At 38.7% G+C, this 23,798-nt stretch overlaps 1 protein-coding gene across 5 annotated transcripts in view; it reads right to left on the minus strand.

The window, feature by feature from the left end:
- The window catches only part of MACROD2 (mono-ADP ribosylhydrolase 2), a 913,271-nt gene that overhangs the window by 712,691 nt on the left and 176,782 nt on the right, over positions 1-23,798 (minus strand). For all 5 annotated transcript variants that reach the window (XM_076335066.1, XM_076335065.1, XM_076335063.1 and 2 more), the window contains one exon: positions 7,834-7,863. In XM_076335066.1, coding sequence (XP_076191181.1) covers positions 7,834-7,863 — 30 coding nt within the window. The remainder of the gene's footprint in view (positions 1-7,833; positions 7,864-23,798) is intronic.

The raw sequence follows: 23,798 nt of genomic DNA on the forward strand, positions 1-23,798 counted from the left end.
TGAGACATATACGTAGTCTTTGTCTATATGTGGAAAAAGTGTCTAACATTTTTAGAGCATATGTCCAATTCACGTAACAAACATACCGTGAATTGCCTTATACATCATGTGATATCTGTGGATTAGGGAAGCTTTGTGATCTCTCATCCTGATTTGCAGCTCTGTCCTGTAACATGAAACAAAAACGGAAAAAAGAAACAAATACATTCCTTACATAACTGCCTGCCTTTTCGGCTTGGATTTTTATCAAGAGCACCTTAAGTTTTCAATGACCATGAACTAAAGGTCTTTCCCAGTCTAACAAAATTAATGCCATATTTTTATTTATACACATGTGCATGTGTGCGTGCACACACACACTAAGTCTGACGTTCTGAAAAGACTGCATATTCAGTCACAAATATATATAGTGACATGTATATATATAAGTATGTATATATGAAAGCCATATATATATGGCAGAAACTGTGTACGTTCATTTTTTAGTTGTGGGTACATAACACTGTAATTACCTCATAACAAAATTAAACAAAATGAGGAGAGTAAGTGTGACGGTCTATCTGAGTAAGAAAAAGGCCTCACAATTAAGTGGGAGCTCAGAGTGTTGTGGACTCAGCATTCAGTAACTGATGAGTGAAAAATAAAACATCACCTTCTAATGCCTAATTAAGTCAACACAGCAGCAATATTAAAAGGCTGAGGACAGTGGTGAGTAAGTATGCCTGGACACGCTAAATTTTAGATTTTTTTCATGACAGAAACATACGGTCATGTTCCTATACCACTGGCTGGAACAGGAGAACCACTTTAAAGGATCACAGGCTGAACATGTATTTTAAAAAAGTCTTCGTTAGGGAAAGTCATTTATGTGGATCAACAACTATATGTACACATTTGAAACTTAACATCTGATCACATACCTGTATCAGTTCCTGTAAATAGCAAAACATAATTTATTTATTTTTTAAGTAACTGCTGGGAAAGTGTAATTAACAGGATACAATTAGGCAACAACTAAGAAATACTTAAAATCAATCCAGAGACTTCCTGTTTATGATTATTACCTGTAACTATACGAATGTACAAAATGACTGAAGAAAGGAAGTTAGCACCCTATCTAGCCAAAGAGCAAAATATAGATCATATTTAAACAACAAACAAACAAACAAACAAAAAGAAACTCTATGAAGTAGAGCACACATTTAAATAGTCATGGCAGTTTGGGTTAAGGGTCTTTTGAAACAAACTATGCTTATTTTTTTATAGAGCTATCATCACTGTATCTCTAGATGCACTACAAAATGAGAAAATCCACTAGTTTTAATTAAAGCTGAACTGAAACTCACGTGGAAATATCCACTGCAGTAACAGAAGGCAAAAAGCAAACATACATACACAGATTGAAGAAAGAAAGAAAAAACATTTCAAGAATAACTGACCTGTAAAGAAAGATTCTGCTTACATAGGAAGTTTGAATAAATTCTATAAAAGCGGTTGAATTACAGAGAAATCTATTTGCTTTGATCTAATCCAACAAAAAGCTCATAAATAATAACAAGATTTTGGGCTGAACCAAACACCTTGAAAGGGTTACAGTCTACCCTAAGCTACTGGGCTACCAAGGGAACTAGTATTACAGCTATACAGAAAGAAATACATAAATGCATAAATATTAAAATTTTAATTGGCTGATGTACTGTCACAGTGGGGGAACTGTGGTGGATACAGGCCTCTCAAACCCACTCTATTTACAGAGATGAAAAAGAACAGCATGCAAATAGTAAAAAGAGATAAAACACTTTAACAACGCTACAGAATTGCAGCAGCAATCTTCTAGCAGAAAGGGATTAATTAGCAACAAAGGCAAACAGCCATTTGCCTTAAGTTATCAGTTCTTCTACATGATCATTATTCGCTAGGAAAATCTTTGTACCTTCATAGCTATTATCTAAATACCTAAGATACGATGGCGCAGTGTACAAAGCAACTGAAAGCTTTTGAGGCTAGCTGAAATCCCAGATGAAGCACATTTGTTCCATGAAGCCATTTGTTGCAAGCACACCCCAATCTGACAAATGTATTTGACATGATACAAGAAAATGCCAACAGACCGACATAAAAAAATACAAAACAATAACGCTTATTTTCTCGATGAAAGAATCCTGTCACCGCTCCTTTCCCGAACTCTTTCTTCTCCTCTCAAGGGATGCATTCATGTTATGTGCACGTCATGCACAAATTTGAACTTTGGATTTAAACCCTTGCTTCACTTGCATTTAAATTATGTAAATATCAAGCCCAAGCCCTGTGAAATCCAAAACAGAGAGCATCTCATCCTGGTTCAGGATAAAACAGGCTTGTCTTCTTCCTGTTACACATTTTGAACAGGCTAGTGTAGGGTCAGCCTAATATTAAATGTATTCTCCTTTTACATTGCTATGGGGTGCTTTGCAAGTTGTCTCATTCCTGCCTCCAATTTTCTCTTGTACAAGTTCCTGTACTTTTCTCGTTTTCTCTCTTACAACTGTCACTTCTCAGGGTCATGAATATTCATTTGCCATGTAAGTTGATGTCAGTGAAAAACCTCCTTTTTTGGTAGAGATTTAACTATCAGAAGGAGGCTGGAAATGGTTAGTAGTGTATCCAAGTCACAGCCGTGACAATAAAAACTTTACCCCTGGCCAAGGGGAGGGATGTTAAGAAAAGATATTTCTATCAGCTGTTCCTTCCTGCCACTACTGACTGGATAAGCACTGGCTTTTTGAACCCATTAGTCTGCAACTAACTGGCAAATAGACAGGGTGGCTGGCAAACACCAGTGACTCTGTAGCAGCACCCTACCAGCAGTTATCCTCTACTTCTTTCTATAGCATTAGCAGCAGCCATGATGGTTTTGCTACACACCTGCCATACCCATGTTTGAAGACAAACAGCTCCACCATCAATTTGGACCCAAGTGGTACAACCCAGATGCTCAAACACTGGTATGTAGCAGTGTTTCAGCTGCCCCAGACAAAGTGACATTTCTGGCCCTCAGTTGTCATTCTGGAAAGGTGCAGATGCCCAGCCAACCCTGCGTCCTGTCTGCCAGATCCATGCCTGTATCTCGGAGAGCTCATTGGGCTGATGTGGCACTAGATGCTTGCATGTAGGTGAGCGTAGCTGCTCGCATTTTGAAGCGGCATACTGACCCTCGCACAAAGTCCGTCTCCTGCATCATGTGATTTTGCTCTCAGGCTCAGCAAAAGACTCCAGCCATTGAATAGCTCATTTCCCTCCTAATAAACCCATTTTCCAGGATAGAAGTCAATCTGTGGTAATTTCTTTCCAGCAGGAGAAAACACTTTTTTTGCCACTATTATAATCTAACACAGAGGTAAAGGCGAACAAAGAAGGCAGGCAAATCCCACTTTCAAAATGGAGTCTACCCGATAACGTACAGAGAAACCCAGTTCCCTACTGTGATCATGAACACAATACAAGTTCCCCATGCTGTAACAGTTGCTTAAAATGACATGCCTACAAACCATATCTTGGCAGACTGGAGAGGTAGGTCTGGTCTACATTTAAGATATGCTAACATACTTATGGCTATATAGGAATTAATTTTTTCCATGCCAGCAAAAGCCCTAGAAAAGACACAGTTACACTGGCCAAAAAAGAGAGAGACAGAGAGACGGAGAGAAACAGAAAAGCAGACAGATCTTTTGGAGCAACCAACTTAAACTGGGTCCAAACAATACTTACAAAAGACTGCGAATATAACCTGTCTCCTCTCAGAGTTTTTAAAGACAAAATTACCATTTTAAAGTACAGAGCTGACAAAAATTATGTTCATAACAGGACACAATAAACAATGATGTCTCCTTCCCCAACTCTAGTATAGGCAACAAAATCTTATGAGGGGGAAAAAAAAAATCCCTAGCTTGCTATTTTAAATAGACCCTCAATTTAAGGTCAAAGAAAGCAAGCCAATCCAGAAATCAGCATGCAATAAGAACTTTGTTACAGTCAGCAAATTACTAAAGGAAAAATGAACCCCAAGGAAAATAACTGAAAATGAGGTGGGGACAGTGGGGCACAAAACCCCCAAAAACCCACAGACTATCCAAAACTGTAAGGGGGAGGAGAAATCTCAGCTCTTTCTCACTTTGCTTTAACAAAGTGCATGAAATCACATACTTTCATTCCTTGACACAGCTGTAAAAGAATGTAAAGAAAAAAATTGCCATGTAAAATAGGGCATTTTGATTTCTCAACAGCCACAACTTCATGATACATTTTCAAAAGGGGTCACTTTTTCTCAAAATAGCAAATGTTTTTTCCTCACTCCCTCCAAATGCAGGTAATTTTCTTAATAATTTTCACCTTTGCACTGTTGAACATAATGGGACAAATAATACATGATGCACAAATAAGTCATAAACACTTTGTGCAAGTTAACAGGAGCAGTGAGATGCTGAATGTGTGATAAATCTAGACCTGAAAGCGAAATATGCCTCCTAATTAAAAATCAATTATTAAAAACAGTAAAGAATGAAGAAGAAAAAAGGCTCACTCACCAAACTCATAATGAAATCCTGGAACTTCAGAGTTATTTGAAAAGCAGAAAGAAACCTTCGACATCTATATTTAACTAAAGATTCTTCTAAGGCTCTATTGTGTGCTTCTCAATTTTATGATTAAACAGTTCTGTGAAAAATTGTTTCTGGTATCTTTTGTACTTTTATCTCTTCATTCCAAATGGTCATGAAAATGAATAGACAGCATTCAAATGGGGAATGCAAGAACAAATCATTACTCTGGCTCTGGGAAATCAAAGTACACAGATGCCCTGATGTGGCTCCGAGCTGACGCAGGGATGATAAGCAGCCACCCAAACCCACCAGCACCTGAACTTACAACCAGGTGCATTATGTTTGCCAACAACATCGCCCATTGGGTTCCTCAACAGTTCTCCTCCAGAAGATGGTTTTAACATCCGTATTGAGTAATTCACAAGCATTAGATCAGGGTGTTCAAATAACCATTTCCAACTATTTTGAGTTCAATTCTAGAAAGATTTTGAACAGAGAACAGCTCAAAAGCAGCTCAAAATCACAAAAACCTGTTGCGTGAGCTTGGGCAAGTGGAAATTTCTGGTTTTAATTTTCTGTAAAACTAAGATACGTATTCATACCCCCAGCAGTGACAGAGAGATTAAATTAACGAGCATTACTGAAGAGATCTGAATCCCATTATTGGAAAAACTACACTGGTATTATGCATTATCATAAATATTCAGCATCTGCAATCAAAAGAAGGCTTTGGTGTTTACGTATATAATAAAGTTTTAATAATTCACTAGCAATATTTCACGTGGAGTGCTGCTGCTACTTCCTCCTGGAAAAAGGAAAAAAATATATCCAGAATTTAAAATCCAAACCCATTCAACCGGAAACAAAATGATCCCTTCTACAGAGAAATGCACGTTGCCAGTAACAAGTCATTTTTCCCAGAGGTAGGGGCTCCGGGCTTCATCTGCCTGCGGCAGGCGGGTGGGCCAGCCAGGGGTGCCTCCATCTTGTGCTCCCCTGAGCGAGCTCCAGCCTGCAGACCCTGTGCACCCTTCCCTTCTCTGAAAGGGCACAGCCAATGCATGCACCCAAGGCCGGAGCCACAGACACCTCATGGCGGCTGCCCAAAGTCGGGATTACTTTGGGAGCAAAATTCTCAGGATTTTTCCTCAAAAGACTTGGAAAACCTAAGTGAGTGCGCTCTGAGGACGCGTCGGCCACTCCACCCAAGGGCGGCTCACGGCACCTCCAGAGCACAAACACAGCCCCTCAACCACCAGCAGCCAAACTCTAAACCATAAAATAGTCAAACTTGGTATTTTACCTGCATCGCAAGCAAGGGGGTATGTTGTTATCCTTCCACCGGAGATTAAAGGATCTGGGATTGTGTTTCACAGGGTTTTGGCCACAGGGGGCTGCAGGGAGACCTCCTCTGTGGGAGGGCATTGGGGCTGCCCTGTGCTGCCCGCAGCCAGTTCCCCAAGGGACCCACTGTGCGCCAAAACTCAACCTGCCACAGGAGCTTCCTGAGACCACTGAGGAAACTTATTTAAGAAATGGTGGTAAAAGCCCAAAATGATGCCAGGGCAGAAGGAGAGAGGGGAGATGCAGAAGAGAAGATGCAGCAGCACACTGACCCAGCCTCGTGTGCCGCCATCACCTCAGCCTGCCCTGAGGGGGCAGGAGACCAGGAGGTGGTGGGGTGGCAGCAGGGGGGTGGGAAGGAGGCGGTTTTAATTGCCAATACATTAACTTGATTGAGACTCCCCCACTTCTAACACATAAAACACAGGAAAAATCCTGACTTGACTCACAGCGTGGGCTCATCCAGCCTGCCACGGAGGTAGAGCCATGTCATCTAGTGGCACGCTGAACGGACATCAACTTTTGAAGTATGGTCCAGCTGAATAAATACCACAGAAAGTCAATAGCCAAATCCTTTCAGCAGCAGCAGTGCTCTGGGAACCTGACTGGAATTTGAATATTTGCATTGATTTTTTTTTTTTTTTTTTTTTTTTTTTTTGGATGTTACCAGCTGGGAGCAAGTGCTGGAGAGGAGGTACACGGACAGCTCCACAGGAACATGAATGGTTAGCGAAGGATTACCTTTTAAAGGATTTTCCTTTAAACAAAGAAAAATTTGGTATACTGCAAACAACTAACTCGAATCAAAAGAAACAGATTAATCCAACAGGATTACCAGGTAAGGCTTCCCTGTACTTTAATGTCCAGACACACAGCCGAGAAACATGAACTGTTTTATTGAGACACCTGGGTGCAGTTGTCAAGCACCTTTTCATGGTCCACAAATAAGGGAGGCCTGTTCAGTTAAGGCTGTTAAAACAAAAGCTTTGACAACTTCTCCTCAAGCCTCACAAGCAACAGCGATCTTCTGTCTTTTTACAGAGCCCCTTCCTTTACCCTGGCATATGTAAGCTCTGATCATCAAGTCCTTTTAACTCCAGCCAGGAAGGAAGATTAGTCGCTGCCTGTTACCGCTCCTGCACTGTGAAATTTCCACAACTGAGCTCTTCTACTTCCCTCTGGGAGGCAGGGGAAGTCACAGAAAACTGAGATCAAGCTCTTCATGGTTTTTCTTTTCCTGAATTGTTAACACTTGTGTAAGCTCCTACGGCGATGATACTACAGTATTACAAAAAGCAAAATAGCATCGATCTACAGCACCCATATATTTGGAAACAATACCCACTATGTGCACTTGTGCCTCTCTGTCTTACTAATAGACATGTTGGTAGCATCTCTTACATGCACCAAAGATTTGTACTGAAATCTACTTGAGTATTCTGGCAAGCAGAATAGGGTAAGCAACAAAGTTTTAAAAAAAAAAAGTGCAAAGATAAAACCTCATTGATTCACTAAAATGAGGTTTTACCATGTTTTAATTATTTAACTTTTTTTTAAAAGCTATTTATTTAACACGCATTCAAGGTTGCCTTGAAGTAAATTAAAAAAAAAAATCCTAAATACTTAAACACAACATAACATAAGGCAGTTTGGTTCCTTTATGTTTCAGTTAGCCCCATATACAGGTCAGCCCTAGTCTAATCCAGAGAGGAAAACAGATTCAGCAGCAGTCACACACCCTGCCTCTTGATGATATGAAACGTTATTAACTTTGGTGAGTTTTCCCATCTAATAATTTTACTTTTCTACCTTTTGAACTTATCATATATTGTTTTATAACCAACTAAACACTACATTTGCTCGGCATATATTTCACATTTAAGAAAAAATACAGCATTAAGCAAAGACTCACCTCCTCCACCTCCAAGAAGGCTGGAATTAGCTGCAAGAAGAACAAAAGGAGAACCGTTAGCATTGAGCTTCCTAAATATAGATGGAACAAAACCAGAAGATGTTTCACAAGAGATTTTCCATTGTTTCAGTAACTTTGCTACTCTCCACTTATCCAAAAACATTTACTGCAAAAACAATCATTTATGTAAATTGTAATCACAATCTTTACCTTTGCACTATTTTGCAGTATCTTTGAACATGTGATCTAATAAATAAAACAGTAATACAATTATTAAAGCTTAATGTGTTGAATAGTTTATGAAATTACAATCTTGAATTTATAATTCTATAAACCACATTCCTTTTTGATTACCAAATGAAGTAAAAGTCTTTCATTTTAAAGGAACTTAAATAGACTTTGATGCAACTTTTGATTAGCTCTCCTTGTTTTCTATGACATGGGACCTTTGAGGAGGATGATGAGAAACCTTGGCCCCATTGATATCAAAGGGTGTTTTACCATTGTATGCAATTAAGTTGGGATTTCACTCAGTATGCTTAATTGCCCCTGCACTGTAACCATCCAGCTATCCATGCCAGAAATGGATAAATCACTTATGGAAAGCAATTTTCAGAGCATGGTGATACAAGATGGTCCTTGAAATTAAGCTAGCACAACTGGAGCCATGCCAAACATTTTCCTTTCACTGCCTAGGCAAAAACAGAAGGAAAGCCTAGGCTTCTAAGCCTGCCTTGAGTAAAGTATTCACCCTTTAGATGTCTGGGAAACAAATCCCTGTCCTATCGTAATATAGATAAAACGCAGTATAAAAACAAGAGTACAAGGGATGGACACAAGTATTTCTTACTGCTTGCTGATGAGCAAAGGAGAAGCAAGACATCAAACCATTTCCTGCTCCAGGACAAGGGTAGATGGCAAGATACACAGAATAAATTAGGTATTTTCCAGTATCCAAAATTTCTACTCTTACACGTTATTGTTTCTATGATTTCTCTCTGCTTCCTCCATAGAAGAATGTGAACAGCAAATTCCCTGCTATTGGTTTTTTCCATCACTTTCTTGAGACTCTCACAAAAAATCGACAGTTACCTTGGTCCTCCTCATTTCTTTTTCAGATACTCTACAAACATCTCTGACTTAACATCCACTTTCAGCTCAACCATTTGCAGCCAGCTTTCACTGACACTGCGGTGAAACTGTCTTCATTGAAAAGCTAAATTTTCCATCAAAGTAGCATACCCAAGATCTCTGATTTATAAAGCAACGTGTAACATTAATACTATTATCTTACAGTGACTCAAGAAGTAGCTTTATATTATTCAAAATGCAATGCTCTTTAAAGAAATAAATATGCAGCTTTATAGCCAGCATAGCTGACAAAATCAAATCAAAATAAACTGCAAACTACAGGGACAGTCACCCATCCTAGGACTAGTTGTTCCTACACTCATTGAGTGAATTGTTGAGGCCAAGACCTAGAGGGATGTTCTTGTGCATCTATCTGATCTAAGTCTGGTTCTAATATTCTGGAAGATTAGATGGAGGAAAATGGGGCAAATAATCTTTGTTTCTAAACCAAAGCCATTTGTAGCCATTTTCAAAGAAGCACCTGACTTCCTTTTTGCTGTCTGGATTCTTCCTTCGGATGTAACTCAGTAAACCAGCTGAAAACTATCTACTATTCCTTCTGGTTCAGATTTCTGACACATCACTGAGGTGAACTGGCTCATGGAGAGATACACAAGTGGCAGAACAGTGTGGCTAGGGAAGAAAAGATGGGGCAACACAGTTTGGAGAAGACAGTGCAAATCCTCCCTTTTGGCTGTCACATACTGTTATATTAGCTCAAGATCCTTAACTTTCATGTATCTATATCCCATGAATCAACTATGTTGCTAGGACATCACTGACACAGTTACTTTGCTTTTACATAGCATAACAAGGCCGCTTTAGACTCTTGGCTATCCTCTATACAGTGCTAGCAGGGAACAAACATTTCCATATATAAATTGCCTTTAAAAAATACATAACAATAGTAATAATAAATGTGTGCAGACATACTGCAAAGAGTGCCACTGAACTTCAATCTTTCTATATTTACCTGCTCTTGCCCTCACTGAAATTCACTATTAAAGACACAAATTAAAAACAGCCCCACGTATTTCTACAGCAGATTCCTGTAACAGGTAACATCACCTTCACTGCAGTAAAGCCAGTATATCCGAGACAAAATACAGCATACTTCGTATCAAAAGAAAATAAAAGTAACAAAGTGTCATCTACTGCCATAAGTCTGCTATTCAAGATTATTCTTTTTGGCACTGTAGAATGCACCTACAACTACCATTCTAGTTCTTGAATGAGTCAAATTCTAGGATTTCAGTTATTATGTTTGAGAGACTTAAGAGACACGGCTAAAACCCGCTATACCTCACTGTAACCAAAGTTTCCACTGCTAAAAAAGTATCTTCTGATACCCAGCCAACATCCCCACTGCAAACTCTCATTCGCTAGCTTCTCAGAGAATTATGTTTCTCTCATTAACTTTTCCTGACAATGTTCCTCTTTCCAATACTTTCTAAAATTTGTTAATAACATATAGTATAACTCAGCATCACACACTTCTCTATAGAAACAGCAAAAACAGTTCAAACAGATTTTTGGCTGCAATGCATCTATTACAGCTATTGAAATTGCAGTAATAATTCACAGGCACTTTTTTTTTTTTTAAGCATTGTGCTTGACTATTAGGAAGAAAATCAAACCATTTTCCTATGATGCCAGGAAAGAACATGACTGAATTGTATTTACAGCATCCTTTCCAGGAAGATAATGTGTCACTCAAAAAGCAAGAACTTCTATTTTCAGGTTTTTTGGATTGTACCAAAAAAGTCCAATAAAATATACCTCTCCTTCCATTTTTAGGAAAGCCTTACCATTAAAGAAGTAACTTGTCACTTACCACCTAAAGAATACTTTCCCCCAGCCAGAGCTGAGGATTTTCACCTGGATTCAGAGAGGAGGTCAGCACAGCCCCATGGCTGCAATCACATCATATTATGTTGCAGCAAGTACTGCCTCTCTTCTCAGTCCCCCAGTGGTAATCTACAGCTGCATTTTGTCCATCAGTGCTACCAAATGATCAAGTCTTGCAAAACACTTCAAGAGGGGCTCCTGCTGTAGAGGTTCAACTATGGGTAGGTATGAGCAACCAGTGGTGGGACTCCAGGAGCTTTCAACCTCCAAACTTGATGGGGTCCAAATTGCTCCCCAGGTTGCACCACCACACTGTGTGCATGTACAACGCCCCCACCTGACTCAGGGCGTGCCCAGCCTTAGGTAGCACATGTTACAACATTCGTAGACAACTAGTAAATCCACCTTGACTAACCTCTTGTCCTTATTTCTCTATTCCAAAGCTGAACAAGATTCTCAAGTCAGAGGAGCGTTGGGGTGGAGGAAAGAGGAGATTGCTACCAAGTTACCAAGGCAAAGAACAGTAAAAGAAAACAAAGAAGCATAGGAGGGGCTCCAAAGAATTGTGTGGTAAAGACTTCCTGCACCCCATTTCATTCCCCGTGTTACCCTTTCAAGTCAACCTGCCCAACCTTTCTAAAATTGTCTCCTTACAAACTACAGCCTACAACAAAATCCTGGGCATTAATTCTGAAAATCCACTCACAACACAAACCTTGAAATATTATTTTAAATAAATAGTCATTTATATTAAGAGGAGTGATGACACAGAGTGGTCAGGCAGCCAGCAGACCACGTACTTCCTTGTCAGACTGGAATATAACAGACATTGATAAAGCCCCATCCAAAACATCTCACTTAGCAAAGGCCCGCAAGAGGCAGCAGAGGTGAGAGCTCATCCAATTTTAAATATTTTTTCCTGCACCAGTAACACAGGCTTCAATAAAAAAATAAGAATTAAAAAAAAAACCCCAGCCATATTTGGGGACCAGTTCCTGTGGTGTATTTTAAGTAGTGGCTTCAGGATGAGACAAATCACAGCACAGGAGATGCTACGCAGCGCCACCACTTGAAAAGGAGTCTTGAACTCTGCATTTTGAGAGACAGATCTCACCCTCACAGTCTGCCTCAGTACAGCGAACAGAAATACATCCAGAAGTAGTAATATGGCTTTCAGCCCTAAAGTTTTAGATTTCTTTTTATTAGATACATTAGAAGCATTAGCAGTAAAAAGTGTTTCTACAAAGTTCACGCTCATCTCTAAGAAGAAATCCACTCTAAAAAAAAAAAAAATCCACTTAAAAGAAAAAACAGTCTCTAATCACTGAGTATAATGATTTAGCCCTTAATGAGATGTTTATGACCCCAGATTCAACCAGAAATTCAGTATTTCAAATGATTTGGTGCCTCAATGGACTACACTTTTATGCTTTTTAACATAGAGAAGCAGCACCAGGACAGCGCTACTAAACAAACTCCATGACTGCTGGTCTGGCCTACCCAGAAAATTCCACTCTTGCTCTAAGAAGTAGAATTCCTTCCAAAACACTTCTGTGGGGAGAGAGGAAAAAAAGAAAAGAAAAGAAAAAGGAAAGACCTGGGAGGAAAGAATTTAAAGTAAGCTTAGTTTCTCATTATGGAATACCCGCAATGAAATCTCAGGTTACTAAAATGTACAAATATGAATAATGAATATACCAGCATATTTGACAAATAAGAACTGGACATGAATGTTTTAAATCTCAGCCTTCCTAATGAGTTAAGTCATATACCCTTCCAACACTTTTTTGACTGAATAAGCAGACCAGAAACTATGGCACAAGTCTTAACATTTTCCTCAATGTTCTCTTTACAACAGCATCCTTGCCAAGAAGTAGGATTATTTGAAATTTTGCAGAAAGCAAATGAATGCTGAAGAAGTTCACCTCAAATGAAACCAAAAATCTTTCTGTGCTGTAAGCCAAAAGGTATAAAAAGTGAAAAAGGATGTATATATGGGTTGTTTAAACAGACATTTGCAGACACAAAATTGTTTTTCTGCTGTCAATTCTGTGGAATTTAGAAAATAGAAATGAGGCGAATACCAATTTTTGTGATGTCTCTGGAGATAACATGCTTTTAGCTTTGTTAACAACGTAGCTGAATAACTCTGGTTACTTTATGTTGGCATATACTCATCTGACAACATTTTAAAAACATAAATTCTTCTGGGAGCATATCTTTGTCAAGTATTAATGGCACTAGTAACTTAAATTGACATCTATGTCATGCAGCCATGCATCTGTCAGTATAATAAAAATATACTTTTAAAAGATTACTTGATATTGTCTGACTTTGGCAGCAGATGTTTGAGCTTATTTTGATGTAAAAAAGATTAAATATTTTTGTCAATACTTTCTAATTGTGAAATTTATTCAAGAAGACATCTTTATAACTGGCAGTGTTGTAAGATGCAAGACATTCTATTGCCTCAGACACCATCTTTATTCATCAATAAAACATCGTAACAGGCAGCTGGTGAGCAGAGTACCAGTAATTTATGGAATGGGAAGCTACATTTCTTCTACGTGTTTTGTGAGACATCCTTACCTGCACTGTCACTGCATTTTGTTTGATCTTTTCTCAAGAAAGCAGGGAGAACAAAGAAGAGTGAGCTAACAACTGCACCTTGTACAGTCAAGTATTTTTAACACGAGATGTGTTTCAGTGCCTTAAAGTAAAAAGCTTTAGGCTTAAAGATCATGAAGTAATTTTGAAGTGTATATAGAAAATAAAGTACAGCCATATACAATATACTACAGTATAGTCACCACTATAATTGACTTTACTCAAAATACTTTCTTGCACACAAAGCCACGGTAATCAGGAGAGGTAAAATAATATAACAACAGACTGGGCCAGATTTGCAAAGTTATGTAAGTGCCTAATGATGCAAAGCAGAGGCTACTAGAAATTAGAAAACCACACAGCCTACAAAATAAGATTGACTTAAAACAATTAGGCACATTAGTTCATACCACTATTAACACCTTCAGACACCTATATGCCTTCTGTAAACACAGCCTTCAGACACTTACTCAATATGGAGGGTGTGATGATTACCTGCATGCAACCGTACACCAGAAAGAGCTCCTAATATGGGTAGCAGCAATTTACTCAACTGTTTTCAACAGTGCAGAAGATTTCTACAGACAAGTTGCTTCTCTCTATACCTGGAAAGGGCTTTCTGGACTAACACCAATTAGCCGAACTGGGATTGAATCCTTTGGCTCACGCACAAGCTGGAGCCCTGCGGAGATGGCCATGCGCGGTGGGCCAGTCCCTGTGGAGGGCTGGCTGCTCTGTGCGCCCCGGCCCTCACACTGCAGCTCCTTCGAGCAATCCCTGTGTTGGCCAAAGACTTGGCCCTGACCCGCTCTGCTCCTGAAGGCTCCTAACACTCTTCTGAGTTTAGCCCAAAAAGGTTTTTTGCTTGTTTTTAACGGGTGATCAAGAGCAGATCCTATTCTGAATACACACCCAAGGACTTGAGGCTTCCATGTATTAAGACATCTCCTCCTCTTCTGCCCATTAAAAACCTCTGTAAATCTAAGTGAAGGTCTACCCGGTCTTATTTTATTGTTAGTAAAAGGTACTAACTTCAAGCTCTCTTTCTGAAAAGACAAGATGTCCAGAAGCATGACCTAATCAGTCCCACCAATTCAGCTTATGAAGTTTCCATCATCTGTGTTAGCAAAATGGGAGACAAGAGAAAGAGACTGAATTTTCCATGCCTTACTTTTTCCCAGATACTGAAAGCGCACGCTACGAATTTGTCCTGCTTTAAAGATAAATAAAACCTAACGGGAGGCTTTGTGCAATTAAAAGTACAGGTTTTGTATTTGGACCCAATAAAATGGCTTTGTGGTTTATTCCAGTCATGCAACCTGTGCTATTCTACTCTCCCCTCACAAATTCTGTATAGAGAACAAATTGTTAAAACTAAGTTTTGCCATCTTTGCAAATAAAGTAGTCATTATCTCCAATTTCAAGCTTGTAAAGGGTATTTCATAGGTAGATCAAGGAAAAAAAAAAATCAGCATACTAGTAAGTGCTCTGGAGTTGATCCTGTCAAGGAAATTGCCTTCACGACGTTCTGAATTCAATAAGGAAACAATAACTGTCACAACTTTTCAGTTATTTTTCTTCTTCTAATACATTAACAACTCAATATATAATGTGCATTTATGCAAGAAAGCTATTTTTTAAAGTTATATATTACACCCATTAAGCTTAATCGGTCATATGCAAAGCATCTCTGAAATCTGATACCAAGAGTGAAAAAAAAAAGCCCAAACCAAAAAAGCACACCACAAAACCAATGTAGGCATTGAACTTGGGCAAGGCAGTATTCAGCAGCAGCAGCAGCAGGGTACTGTGAAAACAGTACAGAAATAAGCACACAGCTATCAGTCTCGCATTTAAAATTTAGAGTACATCGGAGGCATACCTTCAAAGTAGAAGGAGCAAAATGACAGGTTTTTACCTTACAGTGAAATGCGCTAATTGCTTTAATGCAGAGTGAGAGAAAATTACCAGAAACTGAAGTTGTCTAACACATACTGAGAAAAACACGAAAGCGTTCAGCCTAGAGTACTTCCTAAACGCTGCTGTATAAACTTCCACATGGACTGAAGATTAGGCTCCACCTTTAAAAGAAGCCTAAACTTTACAGCAGCCTGAGGACTCCAACTACCACAATTGCTTCTTGGTGGGGAAGTCAGTCAAGCACAGCAAGAAGTGTAACTTAAAAAAACACCCCAAAAAAACAGATGAACTTGTTTTAAGAATGGTATTCATCAGGAGATCTTCAGTCCCGAACACAACTCCGCAAAACATTTTCAGGTGAAATCCTGCAAAAACAGCAGTTCACACATTCATACCACTGAAATTCATACCCTTCATACCCATCCACTGGTATTATTTTCAGCTAGACAGAAACTTCTATCCCAAATCAAAGGAAAGAAAGCGATGCAAAAGGAAAAGGTTTCCCGCCAACGCCTCGTGAAGGACAGTTAGAAGAACCTGTTTGATGAGGCTGATCTCATCCTTGGGAGGGAGAAGACGACAGACTTGTTGAATCAGAAGCTGCAGTTTGAAGGGAAGGAGCTAGAAAGGCTAAAACTGGCTGGTAAGCACAGAAACGTCCATCATCATGTTTTGCGTTGAACCCCTTTGCAGAAGGCACGCTCGTTTTTCACATCCCTCTCATTCTTTCTGGCAAACGTGAGAAAGGCACAAAGCAGCAATAATTTCATTCTAAAACACAGGTTGATAAATTGTCACACACACTACCAGATGCTAAAGGGAAAGCTATGAATTAAGATTTCATCCATTTGGTGTGTCAATTTGTGGTTTGCTGAACCACTTAAAGTTGCCTTCTAGATCACCAAGGTATTTTAGAATATAGCCGAGCTGAAACGTAAAGCAACAGGAACTTATTTCAGGGCAGAATAATGAGGAAAAAAATATTCAGGTCTACTACAGCCAATTCTTCATCTCATAATCTGGGCCATTTGTGTGGTTTGTAAATGTAACATTAAAGGGAATCAAAGTGCTGCAGTATATAATTAATCCATTTAAGTAGAGTCATCATCAATATTTAAAAGCCTACAAAAAATAGAATAGGAGGTAGTCCTAGGTTCTACCTGCACAATTAGAAAAGCAGTTTTAGTAGTAATTATTTCAAAATAATTAGTTAAATTTATCTAATTCATGCATCTTTCTAGTATCCCAAATTACTGGAACATGTTATCTGGAAAACAGAAAAAAAGTAGAGTGAAGTTCTTTGTGCTTTCTTTGCTTTTGTCTTTTCAAAATTACAACCAGCTCTGAACCTCTCCAAGTCTACCTGGTATGCAAGAACATGACCCTATGAGCTTTTTCTTTTTGTTTTCTTTTTTTTAAAAAAAAAAAAAACATTGTTATGGTCCTTATTGCGTAGCTAATCACAAGGTTTCATTTCAATTTCCTTCGCCAGGAAATAATTGCGTAATATTTGATTCCAAGAAGGAAAATGTCTGACTGCAGAAAGTTTTAATAAAGCAACAATTATGCTCTGAAAATCAAAAAGAAATCAAAAGGTGATAAAAATGAACATATTTCAGTCTTGAAACATTAATATTCAACATCCAGGCTTCAAAACAATAAAAACCCCTAACTTGTTACGAAATCAAAGTCCACTGCTGGAAAGAAGCTACCCGGGGCCTTGCCCTGACAGCAGCACAGTGCATTCTTCCGTAGGGTAACCAGCAGTAAGAGGTACCCTGTGGTGCAGGCGTTCCCTGTGGTGCAGGCGCACCCCGTGGTGCTTCTGATTTACTCAAAGGCAGTCGAAGCGAGGTCAATCCTGGCTACAGCTGCAGGGCTGACCTCAGTGGGCGTATTTTGGAGTAGATGTAGTAAGTGCCCACACCACTGTTTTTTCTTAGATTATTAACACTCATAAACAATATTCAGTTTTGAAAAAGAAAAAGAAAAAGAAAAAGAAAAAAAAAAGGGAAAAAAAAAGGCACACCTCATGCCCTACCAAAACAGCCACCACGCTTTTTTCCAGCTATGCAGACAAGACTTCACTTGCAAATTTTGCCGCAAAGTTAGAGGAAGGCAAGATGTTATTGCCCTGTTTTTGCAAAAGCAGCCTGGAAGGAAGATTTTGACAATGAATTACAAGCTCCTGCAAGCAACTAGCGCAGACATGTAGGATTTGAAGAGCCTGCAAGTAAAGCACTGAAGTAAGGTCTACTTAAAAATGTATCCAACTGAGTTAATGTAACATGCTCTGCATATGAACGTGTTGTATAACCTCTCTAATGATCCTTTCTTTATATAGCCTGAAATTAGAAGCAAGTCCCACTGTGGTCAGTGTGAGCCACATTACAGAAGAAACAGAGAATCTGGTTATGTATTTTACTGTACTTTTTTTGTTTTCAAACATAGGCCCAAACTGTTGCTATAGGGCTAAATATTTGTGTAATGATGGTCATGTATTCCTTTATAAGGGAAAGTGGAACTTAATAGCCTCAGCATTTCAGTCAAACCAGGAATAATGCATTACAGTAAAATATGGACTGGACATCTTACACTGTCCATAAGAATATTGTCCCAAATCGTTCTGTATACTGTTGTCAAATACACTATCCATACTTTATCTTAACTGATTGTTTCAAAAAGCTACTATCTATAAGCTAAAAAAAAAAAAAATCTTGAGAAGACCGTAAAAGATATTAAGAATAAAGTGTAGCCATCAACTTACTCTATCAGAGAAATCAGAAATTGTCCCTTTTATGATAAAAGTAAGTCAGCTTAGTCAGAGGGAGATCGATTATCCTCTCCATTTTACTATTCCTGGAACATGCAATCCATGACATGTCTTAAAATGGAGAAACATAATCTAAAGTTTGAAAAAATACAGCAACAAAAATATTTTTACTGTTAGCTTACCATTTTCACATGCCTTGAAAACTTAAAAAACTCTATTCAGGAACTTTAAAGAAAAGGGAGATCACAAGTAATCAAAATGATGTGAAGGCCTGTAGGTACTTTCAAAGGCATGACAAAGCCAAGAGCCCAGATGAAAACCCTGGCAATGACAGGATTTCAGATTGTGTGGGACAGTTCTTTGTTCCTGTCAGGTTATTGGGGGTTTCTAATCTTTCCCAGCTGCAGATGCTCACAGTTCATGATTCATCTCAACAATCGTCAGGTTGGAGCCGTACTGCTCACTTACCTGCCTACCAAACAGTGCCCTGCACCTTATTTCCCTGCCTATCAGCTGTGTACCTGCTCCTTGGGTACCCCATGGCTGCATGAGAAATAAAGCAAGGAGTCAGTTTTATTACACTCTCAAGACACCTCTTTAACACTAAGATCACAGGCACTGCTTAATGATGAAGGAGATTAAAGCTATTATAAAAAAAAATGTAGTAAATAGGCACTGTTGTTATAAGATTGTGCATTCAAGCAGATAATATCTGGCAGAAGCAGTATTAAGGCTTTGATGAAAAATTTACTGGTTAGGCTGGACAAGAATCTTTCATTTTCTCTGAAGCGCAACAGGAGGGTAGGCTGGCTGCACTGCTGCACACCGATAATGCCAATCAGAAAGAGAAATCGCCAAGCTGCAACACCTAATCAATAACTTCATCGTGTATGCACCAGACCGTCATCACTAAAATTTCCCATCTTTGCTTCCTGCTAATTCCACTGATCAAATTTAGACATGCAAATGTTGCCTGCCCATATCAAGCAGGATTCATGCTACCTTGTCGTGTAGGGCTATTCCCAGTTAGACAACGTATTTGAGCTCTCTAGAGCTGACATGACTTCTGGATGCGGGTCAGAAGACCACATGTAGAGGACTGATTTCCCCAAATGGCCAATGATGAGATGTAGGCACTGTCAGGTGGCAATGCGAGACATCTGTGTTTTGTGAACCCAAGACAGATGATGTGAATTCACCCCCTTGTGGCAAAGATGCTTGTGGTTAATTTACCATCATCACCACAAGCACTTCCGCCACAAACCCTTTCAGCTATATCCAGTACCCAAAACCGCAAGAACTGCTTGTACTTGCTATTTTTGCTAACGTTTTCTTTCGTTGCTTCTAGTAACAGTTTGCCCATTGACTCAAGAGTAGTACACTGGGTAAAACAAATAAGCGTACAAGTTTGACCCTTTGCCTGGGCCACAACTCAATTGCAAGCTTTTTTGTATGCCATTGCACCTAATTGTCGGAGGTATTCTCACTGAAAGCTTCAACAAAAAGGACTGTGGCTCACTAATCAGAGCTTAAGACAGAGGAAACAGAGCAAAGAAATAATCCTACAAACAATTTCTACAGACAATTAGACTGAAGATAAATTTGGGAAAGCTGATAATCACTTCAAAATATGCTGCTCCTTTTTTTCCTATTACTGAGTATTTTTAAAGTGTTTTAGAGCATCTTTTAAAGTGTTGATCAAATAAGCACTTCTGTGGTTTTGGTTTTACCTATCTTTCTGTAAGGCAAAAAGGGAGACAAATACATATACATATAGCACAAAAACCACACTAGGATGAACGTGCGCGGTCCAAGTTTAGTCATTTTCCTCTCCAATGCTGCAACGTATACAGCTCAACTATCTAGAGCAACTTCCTAAAAAAGTGTTCTCAGTAAGTTGGTGTTTTAATAAGTTATTGTTTCTTCTCTACCTTATTATCAAGAAAATTCAAAATCTTAAGAAGCTCCAAGCTTTTTACATGGTCCTTAAACATCCAGGAACAGTATGTACTCACAGTGATCTATTCGACATCTAGGAAACACAAACAGGGATACTATAATCTAATTTGTGCATAGTGAACACTTCATTTCATTATTCTAATACTACTAGTGTGATTTATGAGTCAGCCAAGTACTTCTGAAAAATGTATTGAGAAAACAAAGACAGAATTAGGCAAAGCACAAATGTTGCTTATACGAATACAGACCAGTAATGTCAAAGGATATTACAGGCATCTTATGCTGTATATAAACACATCTGTAAGGCAGGTAAAGTATGTTTTTATAGCTGCTCAGAAAAGAAAAAGATGAATCACCTTTTAAAGCTCCATATAAAATTACTTCTCTAGTGGCAATTAATAGAGAGAGGCCCCAAAACACCAGTCACATGCTCTAATCATCAGGGAGGAAGAAATTAAATGACAATTTTAAAAAACCCAACTTTATTGAATATGGAAAATTCTGTTTGCTCTTGGAAAGCAACTATAGCAATCTCACATTCTATAACCACATTAGCAAAGAAACGGTTCAGTGGATAGCTAGAGAAGCATCAGCTAGATAGATTACAATACCAAACCTACACTACTAAATACATAGCATAAGTTTATGGTCATGATTTGCAGGAAGAGACGTCCTGTTAATTTATTTCTAATAAGCTTGTGACCTAAGATGACAAGATCTATACATATCCTACCGATATGTATAAAAGCCACATCAGTCCAAAAATTTTACCAGAATTTGTTATGGGCAGCAAAAAACGTGTTACTCTGGCTGGAAGAAGTGACTGCGCAGGAGCACGGCTCTTTCCTTCCCCCAAAGTCTCAGGCAGTCTTTTCTTTATACTTCAAACAAATTAAATCTACTGCAATTAATGATTATAGTTTTTCCTTCAATCAGCCCATATTCCTCTAGGAAATTAACTTAGCTATTAAAAGCCTAAAGGCTGGAAAGGAACCTAGTTAGATGAGTTTTACCTCCTCTGTATTGCCTGTGTGGCAAATGCAGTTTCCCCACCAGTTTAATTCTCATCAGTTTAATTACTGAAAATTACAACCAAAAAAACCCCCTACCTTCTTAGACCAGAACAAAGGAGAAAAGCTACACATGGTAGCACAAGAATACTGGGTAGCAACAGTTTGATACTGCACGTGAGGGAGAGGAAATGACCAAAAATAAAGACAAATTCTAATAGTCCTTAGACAACAGCTATCAGACTGAGGAGGTGGAAGCGGCAAGCCACGAGCCGAGAATAAAACTCAGCGCAGACTACTTCCAAGGTGTAAAATCGGGGGAAGAGTTTATTGCTTCAGTATTGCAAAGCCTTGATTACACAGGACCTGTGTAGCTCCACTGAGTCTTAGGCTGTATTTCCTACTCAGTCTTTTGGACAAAATACAGATGCAATACATTGCAATACAATACATTGCACAGAGCAATGGAAAAGCAAAACATGCACCACCTGGGATAGCTTAATTCTCTCTTTCCCACCAAAAGAAAGCAGCTAATAATTCAAGCCTAGGAGAGCTGTCCATGCACATGGAGAGAAAACTAGGCTAGGGGCCACACTCTTTTCTTGCCACGTCTCTGAAACAAAATTGTTCTAGTAGTCCACACTAAGAAAGGAGAAACCATGGGAAAACATGGAGATAAATGTCTCAAGTGTAGAAACACACTGGTGGAAACCAAACTGAAGAATAACGCCAGGAGAATGGATCCCTAAAACAGAAGAGGAGTAAAAGAAAAAGCATAAGCTGCTAATTGAAAAGGTCTTTCTCAAACGAGTCTGTTATACACACATATAAAAATATTTAGAGAGAGTAAGCATGCATGTTTTCCTCCACTTGATTTCCACAGCAGAAGTATTTCTTAGTGTTATGAAACTCCCTTTTTAAAAAGTAATTATTTCATGGTATGTTTCTCTTATCTCTTGCCACAAGGAAACTTCTATGCTGATCAGGAAAATACAAGGTAATATCATGCCTTTACTTCTTTTGAAATACACAAAACATAAAACAAATCCAATTCTTTCCTTGCATCTTAATTTCTTTTTATCATTTTTCCTCTTTGACCATAATGGCTTTACTCTCTACTTCATAATTTTAAGGACCTCAATCAAGGCCATTTTAAATCTTCTCCATCCAGATGACTAATCCCAGTAATCTCATTTAAACTGCTAGTTTACATTCTACTAACACTGCAAAGCCATCTGATCTGTACAAGAAAGGGGTAGGAATATGCTGGTGACTCTTCCACAGATCCACAACTCTGGAAGACGTTGTGATCACTGCAGAAAGTGGAAAACCAACTGCCATAAAGCAAGGATTTGTGCTAGTAAGAGAGATACCGGCACTTAAAAATCTAAAAATATTGGAACAAATTATTTTAGTTTTGCTGAATTCACCAGTCAACCAGCTTTGTATTTTGTAATGTGCATGGTGGAAAAGAGAAATTCTGGCTTGCCATAGACAAAAACTGGAATCCTTCTCCAAAAAGGCAATGTGAAATCCAAGTTTTTAACTAATTGTTTTCACCAATCTTTTAATAATGGAAACTGGGCAGGGGGGGAACACCATAGCAGTAGTTAGCCTCCTGGAATCTGCACAGAAACATGGAAAGGTAAACTACATAAACTTTACCAAAAGGCAAACCATGCATTTTCTTAGAGAAATATGTCACGTCATTCAAAAAAAGACCACTTTGCTGCAAGGCAACGCACATGCTTTTCACAAGGTCTGCGAAATGTGCCAAGATGTCTGTAGCCATTAAGTCTTTACAATTCCCTTAGTTTGTAAAGAACTGCAGAAAGCAGTAGTATCTTGATGAGCAAACACACCATGCCTGTATCTGAGTCTACAGTGCTCTTCTGAAGGGACCGTCTAATCAAGGATATCAAGATATGAACTCCCAGGGTGGAGAATCCTCATACTTATGTAAATGCAAGTCACTTATTCACAACCTTTGTTCAAAAATACCCGGCTTTGAACATTTAAAAGGCTGTAGTGTTAATGGGATCAAGTATATCTAATAGAACGATACATCTCAGTCAATGCTTTTAAAAGTTCTAGACTTTGATAAGATGTCCTCATGTATCCTTACCCACTCCCAATTGCTTTATCATAAACAATTAAGAGGATATTTTATCTAATCCTTTCCCAAGTTTTTCCTAGACTTTTCTTCTCTTAGAAGATGGAGAAAGCTGCAGAGAAGTACCTTGCAAATCCTGAAGGTTCTGACTTTTGAAGCACTAGTAAAACCTCCACTGAATAAAATGGGGAAAGAATTTAAATATTCCAGAAGCATCGCTCTATTAGCAGTAACTCCTTACTAGCCCATGGCTTTTTTGCCTGCTCTATTCGTGATAAAATTTGTTTTTCCTCTGCAAGATCAACAATTAGAAAACAGAATAAGAAGAGAGGACCAGAGGAAAAAAACCGACAAAAAACAAAGAAACCCAACAAACAAACAAGAAACATTAATCACAAGGAAGCAAATAAAGGCAAGATTGTAACAAAAGAAGATTTGCTAAAAACCCTGTCTCTTCTCCCCCCCCCGAAGATACACCAATGTATCTATATTTTCAATTCACATTACAACTTTTAAGTACACCTCTTGAAAAGTGTCTCTGAGACACTTTTTAAAAGAATTATAGTTATAAAAGCTGCAACAGGTCCTACAAGAAACAACACAA

This window comes from Aptenodytes patagonicus, chromosome 3 (assembly GCF_965638725.1).
Source record: "Aptenodytes patagonicus chromosome 3, bAptPat1.pri.cur, whole genome shotgun sequence".
NCBI classification, from domain to species: Eukaryota; Metazoa; Chordata; class Aves; order Sphenisciformes; family Spheniscidae; genus Aptenodytes; species Aptenodytes patagonicus.